The sequence below is a fragment of the Oryctolagus cuniculus genome, chromosome 5 (assembly GCF_051225735.1).
Source record: "Oryctolagus cuniculus isolate XC-2025 breed Fujian yellow rabbit chromosome 5, ASM5122573v1, whole genome shotgun sequence".
Classification (NCBI taxonomy): Eukaryota; Metazoa; Chordata; class Mammalia; order Lagomorpha; family Leporidae; genus Oryctolagus; species Oryctolagus cuniculus.
In genome coordinates, this window is record NC_142871.1 from 66,350,402 (window position 1) to 66,372,417 (window position 22,016).

Below are 22,016 nucleotides of genomic sequence, written 5' to 3' on the forward strand. Positions count from 1 at the left end.
CAGGTTGGGCCTGCCTGTGACTCCAGCATCTCATGTGGGTGCTCGTTTGAGTCCTGGCTGCTCCACATCAGATCCAACCCCCTGCTAATATGCCTGGGAAAGCAGTGGAGGAAGGTCCTCTGCCTGCCCTTGTGGGAGATGCAGATGAAGCTCCTGGCTCCTGGCTTTGGCCTTGGGTTCCTTGGGCTCCTTGGGCTACTGTGGCCATTTGGAGAATAAACCAGCATATGGAAAATTCTGTGTAACACTGCCTTTCAAATAAATAAATTAAATCTTTAAAAAAGTAATACTTTAGAATTATAAAATCAAAACCTCTTGGGAAATCTTTTATAGGGAAAATAGGATCTTATATAATACCTTAAACATACAGGTATATAATTAATGAATGAATGGCACAGAAAAGTTTTGATACATCCAGTAAAGTTTTAATGAGGGCAGACATAAACAGGTAATCATGCTGATGTCACTGCTGTTGTTACTTGTAAGGATGTTATATATGTTATTTTGCAGGTTGAACACTAGAAACTGGTGAATTTAGTACATGTTTCTATTTGTTTAGTATACATTTCTGTCTCCCTTTCTATATTAACTCCCTCTGTTACTTGTAGAAACTGGTTAATTCCTGTATAAGGAAGAAAAACCTTTGGGTAGCATCAAGTGGGATTAATAGCATAAAGTGGGTAGAAGTGCCCTGGATAGCAGAGATGGCAGCTTTTCATCGCAGTAAATTGCACAAGGGAGCCTTGTGAATGTCATGTACATGGTATAATTCAGCAAAGCAATATTTATAACTGTAGACTGGCTGGCACCACGGCTCAATAGGCTAATTCTCTGCCTGTGGTGCCAGCACCCCGGGTTCTAGTCCCAGTCAGGGCGCTGGATTCTGTCCCGGTTGCTCCTCTTCCAGGCCAGCTCTCTGCTGTGGCCCGGGAAGGCAGTGGAGGATGGCCCAAGTCCTTGGGCCCTGCACCCGCTTGGGAGACCAGGAGAAGCACCTGGCTCCTGACTTTGGATCAGCACAGTGCGCCGGCCACAGCTTGCCGGCCGCAGTGTGCTGGCCGCAGCGGCCATTGAGGGGTGAACCAACGGAAAAGGAAGACCTTTCTCTCTGTCTCTCTCACTGTCCACTCTGCCTGTCAAAACAAAACAAAACAAACAAACAAAAAATAACTGTAGACCAAAAATTCTTTTTTATAGGCTGAATACGTCCAGCTTGTTACTGAACTTCGAATGACAAGAGCCATTCAGCCTCAGATCAATGCTTTTCTACAGGGCTTTCATATGTTCATTCCACCCTCCCTCATACAGCTTTTTGATGAATATGAATTGGTAAGAAAAACATGGCTCTTTTGTTGTTACTGATTTCATAGTTGTTACTAATAAAACTGCAGTTGATGTAGTTCAGAAGTTGTTGGAGTATATAATGAAAGGAATAGTATATAATGAGACATTGCAGTTCAGTGTTCATATTTAGAGATTTGTTACAAGATTTTTGGTTGTACTTCTCTTACACTTAGAATCAGAGTAGGAATAATATGAAATATGGTGGGGCGTTTGATAAAAATGGAATATATTTCTGGTGTCTTCGGTGTAGAACATGTTGAAGGTCAGTCTCCCTATAAAACTATATTCCACATTATTGCTGAGTTTATTTGGCCACGTGAAGTAGAGGCTGCTGATACTAACTACTTTTTCTTCCAAAAACAATTAAAAGGAATTTTTCTTGTTGTATTAAATTCTCTACTGAAAACCTCTGTGGAGGTTCACTCTCTTTGCTGTAGTCTAATGTCTCATGAATATTTTGTTTTACTCCTTTAATTTGCCTTCCTTTTATGGTGATCTAATAGGATTTCTAACTTTTTATGATTTTGGAGGAAATATTTATTTATTTATATGAAAGGCAGAGTTATAGGGAGAGAAGGAGATACAGATCTTCTTCCATTTGCTGGTTCACTCTCCAAATGGCCACATTGGCCAGGACTGGCCCAAGCTGAAGCCAGGAGCCAGGAGTTTCATCTAGGTCTCCCATATGAGTAGCAGGGCCTGAGTGCTTATACCATCTTCCACTGGTTTTCCCAAGTACATTAGCAGGGAGCTGGACTGGAAGTGGAACAGCTGGGATATGAACCAGTGCACGTGTGGGATGTTGGCATTGCAAGTGGCACCTTAACCTGCTGTGCTACAACGCCAGCCCCTAATTTTATATGATTTATATACAGATTTTGTTAATTTCCCTTTTTGTATTTTTTGGTAATATATTATTTTCAAACACTTTGAGTTGTCTGAATCCTTAATAAAACATAGTATTTTAAATGGAGTACAGCTACTTTTTTTTTTTTTTTGACAGGCAGAGTGGACAGTGAGAGAGAGAGACAGAGAGAAAGGTCTTCCTTTTGCCATTGGTTCACCCTCCAATGGCCGCTGCGGCTGGCGTGCTGTGGCCGGCGCACCACGCTGATCTGATGGCAGAAGCCAGGTACTTATCCTGGTCTCCCATGGGGTGCAGGGCCCAAGTACTTGGGCCATCCTCCACTGCACTCCCTGGCCACAGCAGAGAGCTGGCCTGGAAGAGGGGCAACCGGGACAGAATCCGGCGCCCCGACCAGGACTAGAACCTGGTGTGCCGGCGCCGCAAGGTAGAGGATTAGCCTAGTGAGCCGTGGCGCCGGCCTACAGCTACTTTCTTATTTTATTTTATTTATTTTTGACAGGCACAGTTAGACAGTGAGAGAGAGAGAAAGGTCTTCCTTCCATTGATTCACCCCCAAAATGGCCACTACGGCTGGCGCGCTGTGCCAATCCGAAGCCAGGAGCCAGGTGCTTCATCCTGATCTCCCATGCAGGTACACATCCTCCACTGCCTTGCCAGGCCACAGCAAAGAGCTGGACTGGAAGAGGAGCAACCAGGACAGAATCCAGTGCCCCAACGGGGACTAGAACCCGGAGTGCCGGTTCCGCAGGTGGAGGATTAGCCAAGTGAGCCGTGGCGCTGGCCTTTTTTTCCTTTTTTTAAAGATTTATTTATTTGAAAGGCAGAGTTACAGAGAGAGAGAGGGAGAGACACAGTGAAAGAGAGAGATCTTTGATCTGCTGGTTCACTCCACAAATGGCTGCAGCAGCGCAGAGCTGGGCCAGTCTGAAGCCAGGAGCCAAGAGCTTCTTCCAGGTCTCCTGTGTGGGTGCAGAAGCCCACGTACTTGGGCCGTCCTCCTCTGCTTTCCCAGGCACATAAGCAGGGAGCTGTACTGGAAATGGAGCAGCCGGGACACTAACTGATGCCCATTATGGGATGCCCACATTGCAGATGGCAGCTTTATCCACAAACCACAATGCCGGCCTCTTCTTTTCTTCCTTTTTTCTTTTTTTTTTTGCAAGTTTAAGAGAATATACTCCCCAAATGCCTGCTATGAATTCAATCAAGATCTCAGATAGGTGGGAGGAATTCAATTAAACCATCACCACTACCTCCCAGGGGCAGCATTGGCAGGAAGCTGGAGTCAGGAGCTGGATCTTGATAGATCTGATATTATACTCAGGTACTCTGACATGGAATCAGGCATTTTTGCTGCAAGATTAAACACCTCTTAAAGTTTGCCTAGTTTTGGACTGTGTGTAAATTATAGAAGAAGTACAGCTTTTATTTTGTGAGAATCATATATTTGTTGCATGCAATTACAGTTTTTTCATTTTCATTGCTGTGTAGTGTTTTATCATGTCAGTTTTGTCTTGTGTGTCTACTCTTGAACGTTTAGTGAGTTCTTTTCAGTTCTAGAGTATTTCATGTAGTGCTGCTGCAGACATTGTAGTGTGCCATTAGGAGAACTTATGTGTACGTTCTGTGGTTACATATGCATACCCTGGAGTGGAATTGCCAGGATGCAGGGGGCTCGTGTATTTCACTTTAGTAGTAACTAGCAAATAGTTTTCCAAAGTAGTGTTTCAGTTTACACTCCCACCAGTAAATCTGACAGTTCTGGGTGTTGTACATCCTCATTATTATTTTATGTTTTCTACCTTATTCATCATTTTCATCATTCTGATGGATCAGTAATCTTTCTTTGTGATACTAATTTCTATTTTCCTGAGGAGCAACAAAATTGAGTACCTTTGTGTACTCTGTTTTTGAAGTCTGTGTAGGAAATTTGTCTCTATTGTGCTTTTTTTTTAAACTGATATATATGATTCTTTATGTATTCTTTATATGAGTCGGTTGTCAGCTATATGTACTGTGAATATCTTCTATTTTGGTGTCTTTCAATGAATGAAAATTTTTATTTTAACACAGTTTAGTTTTTCAATTTTTTGTGTGTGTTTGTTCATTTTAATGCATGGAGCTTTTTGTGTCCTGTTTAAGAAACTTTCTTTCTCCAAGGTCATGAAGATATTTTCCCATGTTTTCCTCTGAAAGCTTTATTCCTTTATCTTTCACATTTAGGTCTGCTACTGGTGAGTTTTTAATTGTGTTTCTTAAATTAGAAGTTAGGTCAGGTTTCCTAGTTTGTGTTGGACTCTGGCTTTAAAAGCTGAACTGATTCAGATTGTTGGTTTATTTTGGAAGAACAATATTGTAGGAATGCCCCTGAATTACACAGTGATAATTATTAAGCATTTAGTGTTTGCTAGGTGCTTAGTATCTATTAAAATCTTCACAGCTAACCTCCTAACTTCAGACTATCATTATAAGAGTGTATAAATCTTTCGCCTTTTACTATCATTATCCTCATTTGGTGGATAAGAAAACTACGCCAAAGAAGGTATGGTTTTAGAATCTTTGCGTCTTTTATAAGGACCCTGCTACACTGAAAGAAGAAACTTTTTAAATATTTATTGGGAATATTTTAGCTAGATATACCCCTGAGTTAAAGAATTCTAGGGTTTTAGTGAGGAGAAGGCATTGGATGGAAGTTAAACCAAGTCAAGCAATGATTATCAGGCTGAAAAATGGTGACAACAGTTTTTTCATTAATACATTTATATTTTAGTTGAGGGGTTCCTACCAATTGTCTGAGGGACTGTACTGCTCATGAATTTATCCATGATGGTACCAGAATATAAAGACATTGAGTCATGTGAACACTGGGTAAGCTTACTACTGTGAACATTTCCATGACTCAGTTTCTGACCACTAATGTGGGTTATATATATGCCTGGTTGAAGTAGACAGATCAATTATTTTATTATATTTTTGAAAAATAAATTATTAGTTGAGATGTAAAATATTTTTATTATATAACTCTTTCCTATCTGCCAGTCCACTATCCAAATATCTACAGTGGTCCTAAAATGGGAGCTGGAAGCTCTTGGGAGCCAGGCCTCCCACATGAGTGATAGGAACCCAATCAGTTGAGCCATCACTGCTGCCTTTCAGGGTCTACATTAGCAGGAAGCTGGAGTCAGGAGCACAGCCAGTTATTGAACTAAGGACCAGTATGGGACAAAGGTGTCTTAACCAGTGTCTCGACCACTAGGCCAGATGCCCACCCTGTCTGTACTTTTCATGTGGAGTTCTCATTTCATTCACTTGTTTTCAGCCAGTGACATTTTTTGCCCAGTTGTTATACAAGATAAGCAAGATCTTTATTTGTCTTCACAAAAGAATCGTAGCAAATAGTATAATGTTTAAGTGCTTCAAATTTATTGAGAATATAGTCCCAGTCATTTTTTTTTTCATAATTATTAACAACAGCATACTTAACGTTATTACAAGCTTATCATCAGTGTAGAATGGAAAAGAATTAAATTTCGTTAAGTTAAGATCGTGTAAAATTGATCCTCACTCCCTTTTGGCAAATCTGTATCAGGGTCCTGCCAGGAAACAGAATTCTCCCAGGTGGTTCAAATAAACTTTAACAAAGAGACTATTACAAACATGCTTATTAAGAATAAACAAGTTGTGGGTCTAGCCTTGTGGTATAGTGAGTAAAGCCACTGCCTGCGATGCCAACATTTCATATGAGCGCCAGTTCATGTCTCGGGTGCTCCACTTCTGATCCAGTTCCCTGCAGAAATGGCCCAAGTGTTTGGGCCCTTGCCTCCCACATGAGAGACCCACATGAAGCTTCTGGCTTCAGTTGAACCCAGCGCTGGGTTAGAGCCTTCTGGGGAGTGAACCAGCAGATGGAAGATATCTCTCTCTGTCCCCCTCTCTGTATATCTCTGACTTTCAAAATAAATAAATAGATCTTTAAAAAATAAAGTAAACCTGTTCTCGTTAGGCATCCAGAGACTGGCAGTAGTTATTGTGAAGAACCTTGTGAGAACTTGAACTGCTAAAGAGGGACTACCTGGTGGTATTGGTAGTTGAGGAAACCTGGCTATTGCAAAAGTGTGGTGCTGAAGCAGGGCAGGAACAGAGAATATCCTCTGTCCTCACCTCTGTACTTCTCCTAGGTATTTACGTTTCCGAGTGGTCAAACGCACCCTGAATCAAGGGGGCCACTCTGCAGTGCAAATGAAGGTGGACAATGTATTTTGGGCTGATAAATGGAGACTGGCTAGGACATCTTTACTGATTAAGAATATTTAAAATGCTGTGGCAAAGAGGACTAAAACATACACTATATTAGCAAGTTCTAAAACTTCTTGTAATTGGAAACCTTTACAACAAAATAGTTTTTGTTTATGTAGATTATGTCAGTATTTCTTATATTTGAAATTAAAATATATAAAATATTCACATAAAGCAAATCAGTCTTTTGCATATTAACATAAATAACACTTTAAAAAATGAAATCTACATATTCCAGGATAAAACAAAAATAGAAGAGTGGAATTTATATTGTCTTCTTACTACAAAACAATGAAATTCTCTTCTGCTTCTGCATATAAACAGTTATGTTATATTGTTTGGTTGAAGTATATGAAGAAACCCAACCTCACACAGATTAAGTTAAACAAGGTTATTTAGATTTTAAAAACCTTGAAGAGTTCTCAGATATTGCCTTACATTGATCTTATACAGAGCACACACTCAGCTGGTTAGGTATATGTTCTGAAAAGTTGCTGTAGGAGATAAGATTCCATGCCACTTTGTATCTATGACCCTGTAATAATAAACCATGCCATTCTGACTTGTCTATGTAAGTAAGTGTAGGCTAGTCATTACCTGTCCTCACTGTATAAGCATATCCAACCATGAGATAGGGGTTGACACAGTGATGTGCAAAAACTCTCTTCTTGCCCTCTTTTCCCTTAGGAAACCCAATGGTAAATAGTTTGACATTCTTGATTTCATTTTTAGTTATAAGATTAAGATTGTGTGTGTGTGTATGTGTGTGTTTGATAAGTTTCCTGGGGGGGAAAAATCTATCAAAGATTATTAGGAAAATTACATAGTTTTCTCATCTTGGGGAATGTTAACTTTCAAAGTTCTGAATTAATCAAAAACATAGTTTCAGAAAGGCCTAACTCCTTTTTAAAAAATAACTATTTGTATTATGTTACCTCTTCTTTCTGAGTGATAAAGATTTATTAGTGAGTTTTCCCTTTATTTAATCCAGTATTTATTCAGTGGTTGTCACTTTCATGTTGAGAATGTGCATACAGTCTCCTTAAAAAAACTTAACAAGTTTCCAAGGAAGCATAAAATAAAAATAAAGTAAACCAAAGATAATGTCCATAAACTATTATACATATAAGCTGCTGTTACATATATATTTCTGTATAAACACATAAACTCTCACTATGTTTTTGTTAAAATATCTCAAGGTGGAGGCATCTCCAGATCTGAATGTTTGAAATTATCTGTAACAGGGATTTTCTCCTAGGTAGTGCTTGTTATTGATAACATGCAGGAACTGGCACAAAAATAAATCAGTTTTGCATGGGATTAGTTTCTAATTAAGGCAAATTTACTGTTTAAATTTAATACTTTTTTTTCCCAAAGAAGATTAATGAAATATTCTTCTTCTTCCCCAAAGGAGCTACTGCTTTCTGGCATGCCAGAAATTGATGTGAGTGATTGGATAAAAAATACTGAATACACAAGTGGCTATGAAAGAGAAGATCTGGTTATTCAGGTAAAGTCTCTCTAGAGCTTAGAATGAAGTTAAGTTTTGCCATTTAATTTTGTAAGCTTTTCAGCACTACTAGATGAGAACGTATGTTAATTAACAAAGTAAAGTTTTCCCCTAAATTCTTCTTGTGGGAATATTGCATACGAAAGCTTTGTATGAAATCATTTTTGATAAATGAGTTTCAGAGACTAAAATATGCTTTATGAATATTGCATATTTTCCTGGTATTAAGAAGCCTACAGTTGCTTTGAGATATGAGCTAAGTTGATTTTTTTGTTGTTGTTAGTGGTTCTGGGAAGTTGTGGAAGACATTACTCAAGAGGAGAGAGTTCTTCTCTTACAGTTTGTTACCGGCAGGTAAGAAGTGCTTCTGTGACAACACAAAGAATTTAATGCATTTTGTTTCTAATGGCTTAGAAAATAATAAATGAAAAATGACTAATCTGAATTGTGACTTACCTCCCTTTCTATTACTGTAGGTAATGAGCAAAGATTTATTTAGATATTAAAAGTAAAGCATTTATAATAATGTCTAATAAATATTTAATATATTAAAAATGACAGTTCTAGTCAGGGGTATCAGTATATTATACTTTATATTTTTATACTCTTTTTCCCCAAATTGTTTTATTAATTTTTGGTAACAGACAAGATTTGTACATTTTATAGGGTGCGATGCTATATTTCACTTACATAGCATGAACCAATGAAACCAGGCAACTAGCTTTTTCATTTCTGTATCTTTGTGTTTGGAGCCTACCAGTTCTTCACTTCCAGTTCTTTTTACAGTATAAAAATACATTATTGTGAACTAGAATTGCCCAACTGTGTTATAGGACACTAGAACTTGTTAATTATGACTATTTTGGTATTCTTTACCCAACTTCCCTCCATCTTTCCCCCCTATCCCTTGCCAACTTCTAATATAATCACTATGCTAAATTCAAATCAATTATTGTTTTTTAACTTCCACAAGTGAGAGGAAATATATTGTATTTTGTCTTTCCGTGTCTGGCTTGCTTTAGCAAGTGTAATGATATACATTTCCATCTACTTTTCTGCAGATATCAGGATTTCATTCTTTTTTTGCTGCCTGAGTAGTATTCTATTCTGTCTGTATACCATATTTTCTTTTTCTAATCATCCATTCATGGACACCTATGTTGATTATATATCTTGGTTATATATGTGAATAGTACTGTAATGAACATGGAAGTATAGGCATCTTCCATATGCTGAATTCATTTCCTACAGATGTATAACCAGAACTGGGATAACTGGGTCATATAGTAGATACAATTTTAGTTTTTTGAGGAACCTCTATATAGTTCTTCATAATGGCTAATTTGCATTCCTACCAGCAGTGTATAAGAGTTCCCTTTTCTCCATATCCTCATAATCATTTGTTATTTTTGTCTTTTTTGAATTAGTCATTCTAACTGGAGTGAGATTATACCGCATTGTGATTTTGATTTCCATTTCACTGATGGCTAGTGATTTTGAATATTTTTTCATGTATTTGTTGGCCATTTGTATTTCTTCTGAGAAGTGACTGTTCAGGGCTTTGTCCATTTCTTAACTGGATTGTTCACTTTTTGTTGTTGAGTTTTTTGAGTTCCTGATATATTCTGGGTGTTAATGTTTCATCAGATATATATTGTGAAAATATTTTCTCTCATTCTGTCAGTTGCCTCTTCACTGTTTTCTTTTGCTGTAAAGAAGCTTTTAGTTTGATAGAATCTCAGTGATCTGTTTTTGTTTCATTTGCCTGTGTTTGGGGAGTCTTATAAAAATCATTGCCATTTCAATGTCTTGAAGTGTTTCCCTGTGTTTTCTTTCAGCAGTTTCATATTTTCATGTCATACATTTAGATCTTTGAACCATTTAACATTTCATTTTTTTAATAGAGTTTGTGTGGGAGTCAAGCATAAATCTTCTATATATAGATATCCAGTTTTCCCAATATGATTTATTGAAGAGACTGTCCTTCACCAGTATTTGTTTTTTGCACATTGTCAAAGATCAGTAAATACATGGATTCATTTCTGGGATCTCTGTTCTGTTCCAGTAGTCCATGTATCTGTTTTTCTGCCACTACTATGCTGTTTGGGTTTTATTAGCTCTGTAATATGTCTTGAAATTTGGTATTGTGTTGCCTCTGTTTTTATTCTTTAAAATTCAAGATTGCTTTGTTTTTGATCTTTTGTGCTTCAGCATGAATTTTAGGATTTTTTTTTTCTAGTTTTGTGAACCATGTCATCTTTTTTTTTTTTTTTTGGTGTAGATTGTGTTAAATATGTAAATTGCTTTGAGTAATATGGACATTTTAACAACTGTAATTCTTCTAATCCATGAACATGGGAGGTTATTCCATGTTTTTGTGTTTCAATTTCTTTTTATCAGTGTTTTGTAATTTTCAATGAACCGTTCTTTCACATCCTTGGTTAAATTTATTCCAAGTATTTTTGTTATTGTGAATGGGATTGCTATTATAATTTCCTTCTCAGAGGAAATTTTATTGGTTTATAAAAGTGCTCTGATTAATTTTGTATCCCACAACTTTAGTAAATTCACTGAACAGTTCTGGATTTCTGTCTCATAAGGATTGTGTCATCAGCAAACAGGGATAATGTAATGTCTTCTTTTCCTATTCATGTGCTTTTTCTTTCTCTTGCCTGATGGGTCTGGCTAAAACTTCAGTATCATATTGAATAAAACAGTGAAAACAGATATTGTTGTCTGGTTCCAGATCTTAAAGGAAATGCTGTCAGCTTTTCCCCATTTAATATGATGTTGGCTGTGGGTTTGTCATATGTGGCCTTTATTGTGTTGAGGTATGTTCCCTCTATACTTAATTTGTTCAAGGTTTTTATCATGAAATGATGTTAAACTTTATTGAATACTTTTCATGTAATCCTATGATTTTATTTATTTTTTCATTTAATGAATGCATTTTTACATAGATACTTTAGGAATACAGTGGTTCTTTCCGCCATCCCCCCCACCCCACTCCCTTCCTGCCTCCCATTCCCTCTCCCATCTCCTTCTTCTTTATGGATCATTTTTAGTATGACTTTATAGAGGACCCAGATAATCCTGTGATTTTTATCCTTTATTTCTTTATTCTATAAATATAATGTGGTACATTTGTTGATTTGCATAGGTTGAATCTTTCCTAAATCTCTGGTTACATCCATTTTATTATGAGGATTGATCTTTTTGATGTGATGTTGGATTTGATTTACTACTGTTTTGTTGCATATTTTTCCATCTGTTTATCAGGGATCATAGTGTATAGTTTTTTTGCTTGTGTCTTTGGTTTTGAAATTAAGGTAATATTGGCCTCATGGAATAAATTTGGAAGGGTTCCTCATTTCAATTTTTTTAGAATAATTAGAAAAGAATTGGTGTTAATTCTTCCTTAAAAATTTGGTAGACTGCAGCATTGAAGCCATCTGGTCCTAAGCTTTTCTTTGTTGGGAGACTTGATTACTTATTCAGTCTTGTTACTCATTATTGGTCTTTTCAGATTTTCTGATTTCATAGTTCGATTTTAGTATCCAGATATTTATCCGTTTTTTCCCCTTGGTTTTCCAATGTGTTGGTATATAGTTGTTCATAATAGTCCCTAATGATCCTTTGTGTTTCTGTAGTATCAGCTGATATATATCCTTTTTTGTCTCTGGTTTTATTTATTTGGGTCGTAGCTCTTTTTTCTTAGCTGTTTTAGGTAAAGGGTTATTGATTTATCTTTTCAAAAAACCTGCTCTGCATTTCACTGATATTTTGTATTATTTTTATAGTTTCTATGTAATTTATTTATGCTGTGATCTTTATTACTTCTTTCCTTCTACTAAGTTTGATTTTGCGTTTGTTTTAGTTCTTTGTTCTTTGATATGCATTAATTATTGATTGTTTATTTGATATCTTCCTTTTTAATGTAAATACTGCTAAAATGTATAAATGCTTCCTTTTAACTATGGCTTTTGCTATATTCTGTAAGTTTTGATGTGTTGTGTTTCCATTTACATTAGTTTTAAGGAAGTTTTAAATTTCTCTTTTTATTTCTTCAGAGACTTATTGTTCATTCTAGAAGTATATTGTTCAGTCTGCACGTATTTATATAATTTCTAGAGTTTCTTTTGTTACTGATTTTTAGTTTATTGTGATCAGAAAAATTTTTTGATATGGTTTTAAGATTTTAAAATTTCTTGAAACCAGTTTTATAACTTAATATGTAGTCTATCCTAGAGAATATTCCATGTGTTGATGAAAAGAATTTATATTCTGCAGCCATTGGATGGAATGCTTGGTACATGTCTGTTAGTTCCATTTGGTCTGTACTGAAGTTTAACTCTGATGCTTCTTTGTTGATTTTTTGTTTGAATGTTCTGTCCATTGGTGAAAATAGAGTGTTGAATGTGGCTTATCTTTCCTTTTGGACCTTATAATATTTGTTTTATAAAATTGAGTTGACTGGCATGAAATCCATATAAATTTACCATTGTATCTTCTGTTGAATTGATCCCTTGGTCATTATATAGTAACCTTCTTTGCCTCTCATTACTTTTTTGTAAAATCTGTTTTATCTTATATAAGTACTGCTGCTCACTTTTGACTTTTTGCATAGAATTTCTTTTTTCCATTTTTTAAATTTTTGTCTATGTGTATCTTTACTGAAAAGTGTATTTGGGTGCTGGCGCAGTGGTGTAGCAGGTAAAGCCACCGCCTACAGTGCCAGCATCCCATATGGGCACCTGTTCAAGACCCGGCTGCTCCACTTCCAATTGAAAGAACTCTTTGCCTGTACCAGTGTTTTGCAGGATTTCCCCAGTGCTCTCTAACAATTTGATGGTATCTGGTCATAGGTTTAGGTCTTTAATCCATTTTGAATGGATTTTTAGGTAAGGTATAAAGTAGGAGTCCTACTTCATTCTTGTGCATGTGGAAATCCAGTTTTCCCAGCACTGTTTGTTGAAGAGACTGTCCTTGCTCCAGGAATTGGTTTTAGATCCTTGATCAAATATAAGTTGGCTGTAGATGTTTGGATTGATTTCTGGCATTTCTGTTCTGTTCCATTGGTCTGTCCATCTGTGTTTGTACCAGTACCAGGCTGTTTTGATTATAACTACCTTGTAAATATAACTACCTTAAAATATGGTATTGTGATTCCTCTGGCATTGTTTTTGTGGTATAAGATTGTTTTAGCTATTCAAGGTCTCCTGCGTTTCTAAATGAACTTCAGCATCATTTTGTCTAGATCTGAGAAGAATGACTTTGGTATTTTAATTGGTATTGCACTGAATCTATAAATCGCTTTTGGGAGAATGGACATTTTGATGATATTGATTCTTCCAATCCATGAGCATGGAAGATTTTTCCATTTTGTGGTATCCTTTTCTATTTCTTTCCTTAAGATTTTGTAATTCTCATCATAGAGATCTTTGAAGTCCTTGGTTAAGTTTATCCCAAGGTATTGGATTGTTTTTGTGGCTATTGTGAATGGGATTGATCTTAGAAGTTCTTTCTTAGTCGTGGCATTGCCTGTGTATACAAAGGCTGTTGATTTTTGTGCATTGATTTTCTATCCTGCTACTTTTCCAAACTCTTCTATGAGTTCCTTTGGATCCTCTAAATAAAGAATCATATCATCTGCAAAGAGGGATTGTTTGACTTCTTCCTTCCCAATTTGTATCCCTTTAATTTCTTTTTCTTGCCTAATAGCTCTGGCTAGAACTTCCAGAACTATGTTGAATAGCAGTGGTGAGAGTGGGCTTCCCTGTCTGGTACCAGATCTCAGTGGAAATGCTTCCAACTTTTCCCCATTCAATAGGATGTTGGCCATGGGTTTTTCATAGATTGCTTTGATTGCATTGAGGAATGTCCCTTCTATACACAGTTTGCTTAGAGTAGTAGCCTGAAGCACTGGTGGAATAGCAGCAGGAAGAGCCTGGAGGGAATGAGGCTTGAAGCCCCATGGGGGAAAGTACACCAGGCTAACTAGAGGAGAGAAAAAAATAATAAAAGGGACCAGTACAGACACGATTCTGTCTCTCCACTCACCTTACAAAGGTGAGTGAGACAATAGAGCAGGTGCCATTTTGGACATATGTAACAGCTGTGCCAGCTCAGGACTGTGTGCCTACCCTCAGCCAAGCAGAAAAACATGACTCTAATGGGGAGAAATAATAGGAGACTAAGAACTAGTGAATGTGTGGTGCTTATGAACCAGAACTATGGGAAAAAAAAAAAAAAACTGAGGGTGTGGGAAGAACTCCTGGTGTGGCTGAGACATGAATAGTCTCAGTGGGAGACGCCACAAATTCGGGCGGCCTTGGTTACCTGGTGAGAGATATTGCAGAGGAATCTGAGCTTACACTGAGAACTGCACAGATCCTTTGTGTGGTCCTTGGGACAGAGCAGACAAATATTACACCCACTGGGGCTAGCAGTCAGGCACTGATTGCCATCGAGAAGAGCTTGGCTGAGCGGAATTACTTCCCTTCTGAATAAAAAAAGAGAGAGAGAAGATTTACCATGCCAAACCTGGGTGTGTCACCTTTGGTATACCCTTAACCCTGAAAAACTGAACAGAGCTCTCTGGCCACACCCACTACAAGCCTTTAGAGATTCACCAAAGGCAGACAAGCCACTTAATTTAGAGTCATAATATAACGAGGAAAAAAAAAAAGAAGAAGAAACCAAAGAATAGCTCCACAATGCCAAACAGCAAATGCAGAAACCGAGGAAACAAGAACAAGGAAGACATCATGACACACCCAAATGAACATGACACTCCAATACAAAATTATGAAGATGATGAGATAGAAGAAATGCAAAATAAGGATTTCAAAAAATTTATGATAAGAATATTTAGAAGTTATCAAAACTAAATGCATTAACTACAGAAATCCTTACAGGACAGGACAGGAAATCACTCTTGTGAAAATGAAATCTTAAGGAGGAATCAAAATGAAATGAAGAATTTAGTAGAACATGAAATTAAGATATTGAAGAGAAACCAAAATGAAATGAAGAATTCAATAGAACAAATGAAACACACATTTGAGAGCCTTAAAAACAGAATCAGTGAGGTAGAAGAGAAAATAGTGGACTTAGAAGACAGAGCACAGGAAAGTATGTAGTCAAACCAAAGAAAAGAAGAGGAAATTAGAAATCTAAAAACATTGTTGGGAACCTACAGGATACTATTAAAAAAAACCCAACATTTGGGTTCTAGGAGTTCCTGAAAGAATGGACAGAGAGAAGGGATTAGAAGGCCTTTTTAGTGAGATACTAGCAGAAAACTTCCCAGGTTTGGAGAAGGAAAGAGACATCCAAGTACAGGAAATACATATAATCCCCAATAAACATGACCAAAAGAGATCCTCACCACGACACGTTGTAATTAAACTCACCACAGTGAAACATAAAGAAAAGATTCTAAAATGTGCAAGAGAGAAACGTCAGATTACTCTCAGGGGAACTCCAATCAGACTCACAGCAGACTTCTCATAAGAAACCTTACAGGCTAGGAGGGAATGGTGAGATATAGCCTAAGTACTAAGAGAAAAAAAACTGCCATCCCAGAATATTGTATCCTGCAAAGCTCTCATTTGTGAATGAAGGTGAAATAAAGGCCTTTCATAGCAAACAGAAATTGAAAGAATTTGTCGCCACTCATCTAGCCCTGCAAAAGATGCTTAAAGATGTGTTACACACAGAAGCACAGAAACACAGCCATCAATACAAAAGAAGGTAAAGGAAGAAAACCTCCCAGTAAAAGATCACAGGAAGTTCAAAGCATAGATTAGAAATATCTTTGGAAAAATGGCAGGGCAAAGTTACATTGAATGGAAGTGGCCCCAACTCTCCAATTAAAAGACACAGACTGGCTGAATGGATTAAAAACCAAAACCCATATATTTGCTGTGTATAAGAAACACATCTTTCCAACAAAGATGCATGCAGACTGAAAGTGAAAGGTTGGAAAAAGATTTTCCATTTCAACAGAAATGAAAAAAGAGCGGGTGTAGCCATCTTAATATCAGACAAAATAAACTTTAACACAAAAACTGTTAAGAAAGACCAAGAGGGGCACTATATAATGATTAAGGGATCAATTCAACAGGAAGATGTAACTATTATAAACTTATATGCACCTAATTACAGCCGGTTTATTTAAAAGATATGTTAAGGAACTTAAAGGGAGACTTAAGACTCCAATACAATAGTACAGGGGGACTTCAATACTCCACTTTCAGCAATAGTCAGATCAACTAGACAGAAGATCAACAAGGAGACAGTAGATTTAATCGACACTATAGCCCAAATGGATCTAACAGATATCTATAGAACTTTTTATCCTACACTTAAAGAATTAACATTCTTCTCAGCAGTACATGGAACCTTCTCTAGGATTGACCACATACTAGGCCATAAAGCAAGTCTCAGCAAATTTAAAAGAATTGAAATCATACCATGCAGCTTCTCAGACCACAGTGGAATGAAGCTGTGGACCCCCAATTTCCTATCTTGTTATCTAATCTAATCTGGCGCCCTCCTCCCTGACAGTCTGCACCTCCTGTGTCCTCTGTTTCTCCTCCTGATTTGCTCTTTCAGCATGGACTAGCCCCGTCTATGTTGGCCTCCTGGGTTTCCTGTGGTAAATATCCCGGGCTCTATCTCTGGCGTTTAACTTCTCTCCCTTTTAACTATCTATTTTGCCCCGCCTGCCTTGGAACGTCCTGTTGCTAAACTGCCATCTTAAAACCCCCCTAAGGGATTTTTCTAATCTCTTTTAAGTTAGTTTTTGTTAATGATATATGAAAGCAAATAATGGTAAATGGGGTCCACAGAGCTGCAAGTAGCAGCGGAAGGGGGAGACAGGTGAACTGCTTTTGAAGTTCCACATAGGGGAACAAAAAAAGAGAAGGTATATAAAGCAAAGAGAGATTGGGGACTCCAGCATCTCCTCACCCAGACCAGCAGCCGGCCAAGAGAAGCCATCTTGAAGGTTTACATTCTTCAACATAGGCCTTGGCCTATCAAGTACACACCCATCAAAAAAACAGCTCTTCGTTTTACTGATCTTTTGTAATTTTTTTGGATTCAGTTCTGTTGATTTTTTCTCTAATTTTAATTATTTCTCTTCTCCTACTAGATTTGGGTCTGGTTTGCTGCAATTTTTTTCTATCCTTGCGATGCATTGATAGCTCATTTGTTTGGTGCCTTTCCAATTTCTTGATGTAGGCACCTATTGCTATAAACTTTCCTCTTAACTCTGCTTTTACTGTATCCCATAAGTTTTGATATGTTGTATTGTTATCCTCATTTACTTCCAGAAAGTTTTTGATTCCTCTTTTGATTTCTTCTATGACGCACTGTTCATTCAGGAGCATGTTGTTCAGTCTCCATGTGTTTGCATATGCACTAGGGATTCCTGAGTTGCTACTTTCCAGCTGATAATCAATTTTCTCTGTACACCCTGTTGAAAAGACTGTCCTTTTCCTGTTGAATATCTTGGCATTCTTGTTAAAAATTATCTGACCTGTATGTGAGGGGTTATTTCTGGGCTCTTTGTTTATATGTCTGTCTTTATGCCAGCACTGTTTTGATTACTGTAGTTCATAGCAAGTTTGAAATCAGAATTTGAGCTGCCTTTGTTTTTCAAGATTGTTTTGGCTATTTAAGGTTCAGCATTAAAGTCAACCCAAATATGCTTTCTACTAAGAATTCTGTGTTAGAAGATATTTTAAATTGTAATCATGCTTCTTTTTTGAGTAGCACTTAATACTTACCTATTAAATGATTTTTTGTCAGCATTCTAATTTATCTAAAAAGCACTAAAGCATCTCATTTTAAAGTAACAAAACTTTGTCAAGGATCACTTGGTTTACTCAAGATAAATACATATCCAGACTAATTTGAAATACTTTCAGATGTATACACATTAAGAAGGTGTGATTACATTCTCTACAACCATGTACCCAATATTAAAATTTCTAATGATGTGTTATACTTAAATATTAGCCTTTCTGTGGTGCTTTTATGTTAGGTGGTATTTTTAAAAAATGTGCTTGATATTCTTACTACCCCATAAATGTTGTTTTGTATATTTAAAAATATTCTGAAAGAAAATGCTTCTAATAAAGGTAAGGGAAATGTGAAGAATTTTATAGTTTTATGACTGTGAAAGCAAAGTAGAACAAAAAGCTTTTGAGCTTAGATATTTTTCACAAATAGGGAGATCATTTGGATTACATGTATGAGCTTTTGCTGCCTAAATTAACCAAACATTTGGTTTATTGAGCAAATATTTAACGACTATCTACTAGATGCCAGATATTTTGCTAACCAGAGGCATACAGATATAAATGTGACTTTGGGCCATCAAATTAATCCTAGTTAACTATTCGATATATGAAAGCAAATAATGGTAAATGCAGCATTCTAAATGCAATAATAGTGGTATTGGCATTGCCAGTTGAAAGCATGATATTATTTATGGAAACCTGGAAGTATATCTCCATGGAAGCCTTCTAAGTGGCCATAGAGCAACTTATAGTAATAACCTGGAGTTTTGCAAGTCTCAAAAATGTCATCTTGTCATCCTAATGTTAAATATATTCTTATCCTAACTTAGAACTTGAATTATTTATCAGAAAAATTATGCTTTCATGGTTACAACATATGAATTCTTAGTTCCAGGGTCCCGCATGGTGGATTTGCTAATATCATGGGTGGAAGTGGATTACAGAACTTCACAATCGCTGCTGTACCATATACCCCAAATCTTTTACCAACTTCAAGCACATGGTATGTTAAATTATTTATTTTAAATGCCTTGTAAATGATTTATTTTAAATGCATTGTGAAAGTATTGCATTTGATTTTGGTTTTCCTTTATTCATTTACTTAACTGGGAGGCAGAGAGATACAAGACAAACAGCACTCCCATCTACAGGGTTCACTCCCCAGATGCCCATCAAGGCTGGTGCTGGGCCAAGACCAAGCTGGGAACCAGGAAGTTGCTGGGCCAAGACCAAACTGGGAACCATAAAGTCAATCCAGGACTCCCACATGGGTGGTAGAAGCCCAAGCACTTGGGTCATCTTCTATTGCTTTCCCAGGCCATAGCAGAGAGCTGGATCGGAAGAGGAACAGCCGGGATCCAAACCCGGCACTTCAGCATGGGATGGGTGCGTCCTAACTGGCATTTTAACTATTAGGCTAACTAGCTGCTTCCTGGTTAATTCTGAATGATCAAAGATCTGACTACAGTATTACTGCACTGAGAAGAAACCCTTGCGGCTGGTACTGTGGCATAGTAGCTTCCTCCACCAGTGGCACCAGCATCCCATATGGGCACTGGTAAGTGTCCTGGCTGCACCTCTTCCAATCCAGCTCTCTGCTATGGCCTGGGAAGGCAGTAGAAGATGGCCCAAGTCCTTGGGCCTCTGCATCCACATGGGAGACCCAGAAGAAGCTCCTGGCTCCTAGCTTTGAATTGGCCCAGCTGCAGCCGTTGGATCCATTTGGGGAGTGAACCAGAGGAAGATCTTTCTCTCTGTCTTTTCCTCTCTTTGTTTGTAATTCTACCCCTCAAGTAAATAAATAAAAATCTTAAACAAAAAAACCTCTTAACTATGAACTCTATTTAGGATTTTGGAATCAGTGATGACAAATAAGTACTTATATAGTTATTTGTGCTCATTTTTTTGGGTAAGAAAATTTGAGGGAAATTCCTACCTACCTGTAACTTAATTGAACCTAGTTTAAGTATTACTAAAGTTACAATGTCATCAGTATCACTGATTTACACAGTCACTTCAAATTAAATTGCCCTGTTGCTTATTTTAAACTAAAAAGAACTTATTTTCTTCCACTAAATTTGCATGCTAAAAGAAACTGCATTGCAGCAGTTTTTTCTTCTTTTTAAATACTACTTCAGGGTTTTCCAATTTGAATGCAAATTTCAGAGGGTGGTATTATGTTAATTAAGAGCACTGTTTTCACAGCTAGACAAAACAGTGAGAAATTTCATAGATATCCTGTTTAATGGCAGTATGTTTTTCTTTTAAAGCATCAACATGCTGAAGTTACCTGAATACCCTAGTAAAGAAATACTCAAGGACAGACTTCTTGTGGCACTACATTGTGGCAGCTATGGTTACACAATGGCATAATGAAGTCTGGAAAACTCATCCGACTGCTGATGCACAATTCAGAGTGGCAGAAGTAATTTAGGAAACTGTCAACAGAAAAGCAGCCTAAATGCAACCCATAGGCGGGCTGATGTTTAAAATTCATAAAAGATCAGGTTTTTTTTTTTTTCTTCTCTTTTTATGTTTTCTTTGTTTGTAAAATGAGTAGAAAACACAAAATCACAGTAGAGTTCATTTTTAAAAATGCTAATTGAAAATTGTAGAAACTGTGTTTTTTCATATTTTTTAAATCTTGTCCAAGATTGTGTTAAGACAAAATTTTATTCTGCATTCCACCTCTGCTATGTAACTATCTTGTTGAAAGGGTATTTTCTCTTTATTTTCCAATGTATTATATGAGGACATTCAACTGGTATGTTCTCTTGCATGTAAAGTGCCATTTATATTTTGGAAAACTGTTGTATAGAATGGATTAATTTAGATTGTGTATAAAACCACAAATATGTATTTTCCCACATTGCATCTATATTGCAATGATTTTTTAGCTTTTTAGTATTTTAATATATAATATAAAATTTAGAGTGATGTGACTAACAGCTGATGAAATGGCATCTGATTTATATATTAAAGCTTATACTGTGTTATATTAATTAGTTTCATCTTTCAGTGGTGAGTTTTCCATATGTACACATTGTGGTTTCAAAATTTTTCTTATGCCTTAATTTATGATGAAGGTAAAATTAAAAAATATTTTACCATATTTCCTTTCATTATGTTTATCTGTGAACTCTGACACACATTTAAAGAAGTAATCTGATGTGCAGATTACAGTTTGTACTTTTTTATTTCATAATTTTACTTTTTGTGATTAAAATATTAAGTTCAACTGATATATGCCTAAAATGGAACACTGGTTATTTTTAATTTTTGGGTGGTCTTATCAGCTTTCATTTATTTATTTATTTTTTTCACAAAGACAAACTCCAGTCCTTATAGCACACTTTTTTTTTTTTTTTTTTTAAAGAAAGGCAGAGTTACAGAGGGACAGATGGAGAGAGGGAGAGAGATTTTCCATCCACTGGTTCACTCCCAAAATGGCTGCAACGGCCAGAGCTCGGCCAATCCAAAGCCAGGAGCCAGGAGCTTCCTCCGGGTCTCCCAAGTGGGTGTAGGAGCCCAAGGACCTGGACCATCTTCCGCTGTTTTCCCAGGTCATGGCAGAGTGCTGGATCAAAAGTGGAGCTTCTGGGACTGGAACTGGAACCCAAATGGGATGCGGCACTGCAGGTGGTGGCTCCACTGCTATGCCCACAGCCCTGGTCCAAGCATAATGTTTAAAGAGAAGTGGGAGCACTCACAATATAGAAATGCTAACAGAGGGATTTGTGATTTTATGACCTTGCTTCTGAAAGCTAAAAATAGAGTATCAAATGTCATTGTTTAAAAAAAAAAGTCATTGTTATTGATAGAATGACACACAGATTTTTCTCTGTGAGTGCACAGATAGTATATTTATTTGTCCAGTGTTGTTAGAGAGACATATTCATTGAAAGTTTTGGTAAGTTAAACTTCTTTAATGCATTGTTTTTTACATTTTTTAATACTAAAATATCTCTCAATAGATGATGTAAAAAATAAGGAGTTCTTTAAAATTATTGTTAGCTCGAAAATTGAAATTCAGATGCTTTATAATAACTGAAGCAAATAATGTTTTAGTTTTTTATTTTTTGAAAGTTTAATTATAGAAGGTCATTATTTTGCTTAAAAGAGTTACAACAAATCTATTTTTCAGATCTTAATTGCTTTTATTTATAATTCTAGAATTGGGCAACCC

The 22,016-nt window shown here is 36.7% G+C and overlaps 1 protein-coding gene across 13 annotated transcripts in view; it reads left to right on the forward strand.

Moving 5' to 3' along the window:
• The window catches only part of HACE1 (HECT domain and ankyrin repeat containing E3 ubiquitin protein ligase 1), a 127,245-nt gene extending 106,173 nt beyond the window's left edge, over nt 1-21,072 (forward strand). For 8 of the 13 annotated variants that reach the window (XR_016233822.1, XM_051855408.3, XM_089332803.1 and 5 more), the window contains 5 exons: nt 1,198-1,329; nt 7,920-8,018; nt 8,302-8,372; nt 18,720-18,833; nt 20,101-21,072. Coding sequence is in view for 10 of the 13 variants with exons in the window: in XM_051855408.3 (XP_051711368.1) it covers nt 1,198-1,329; nt 7,920-8,018; nt 8,302-8,372; nt 18,720-18,833; nt 20,101-20,203 (519 nt within the window). In the remaining 3 variants the exon portion in view is untranslated. Of the gene's footprint in view, nt 1-1,197; nt 1,330-7,919; nt 8,019-8,301; nt 8,373-18,719; nt 18,834-20,100 lie in introns of those variants that run through there. The other 5 variants (XM_089332805.1, XM_051855413.3, XM_070073752.2 and 2 more) reach the window with 3 other exon arrangements.
• Nucleotides 21,073-22,016: the final 944 nt, after the last annotated feature.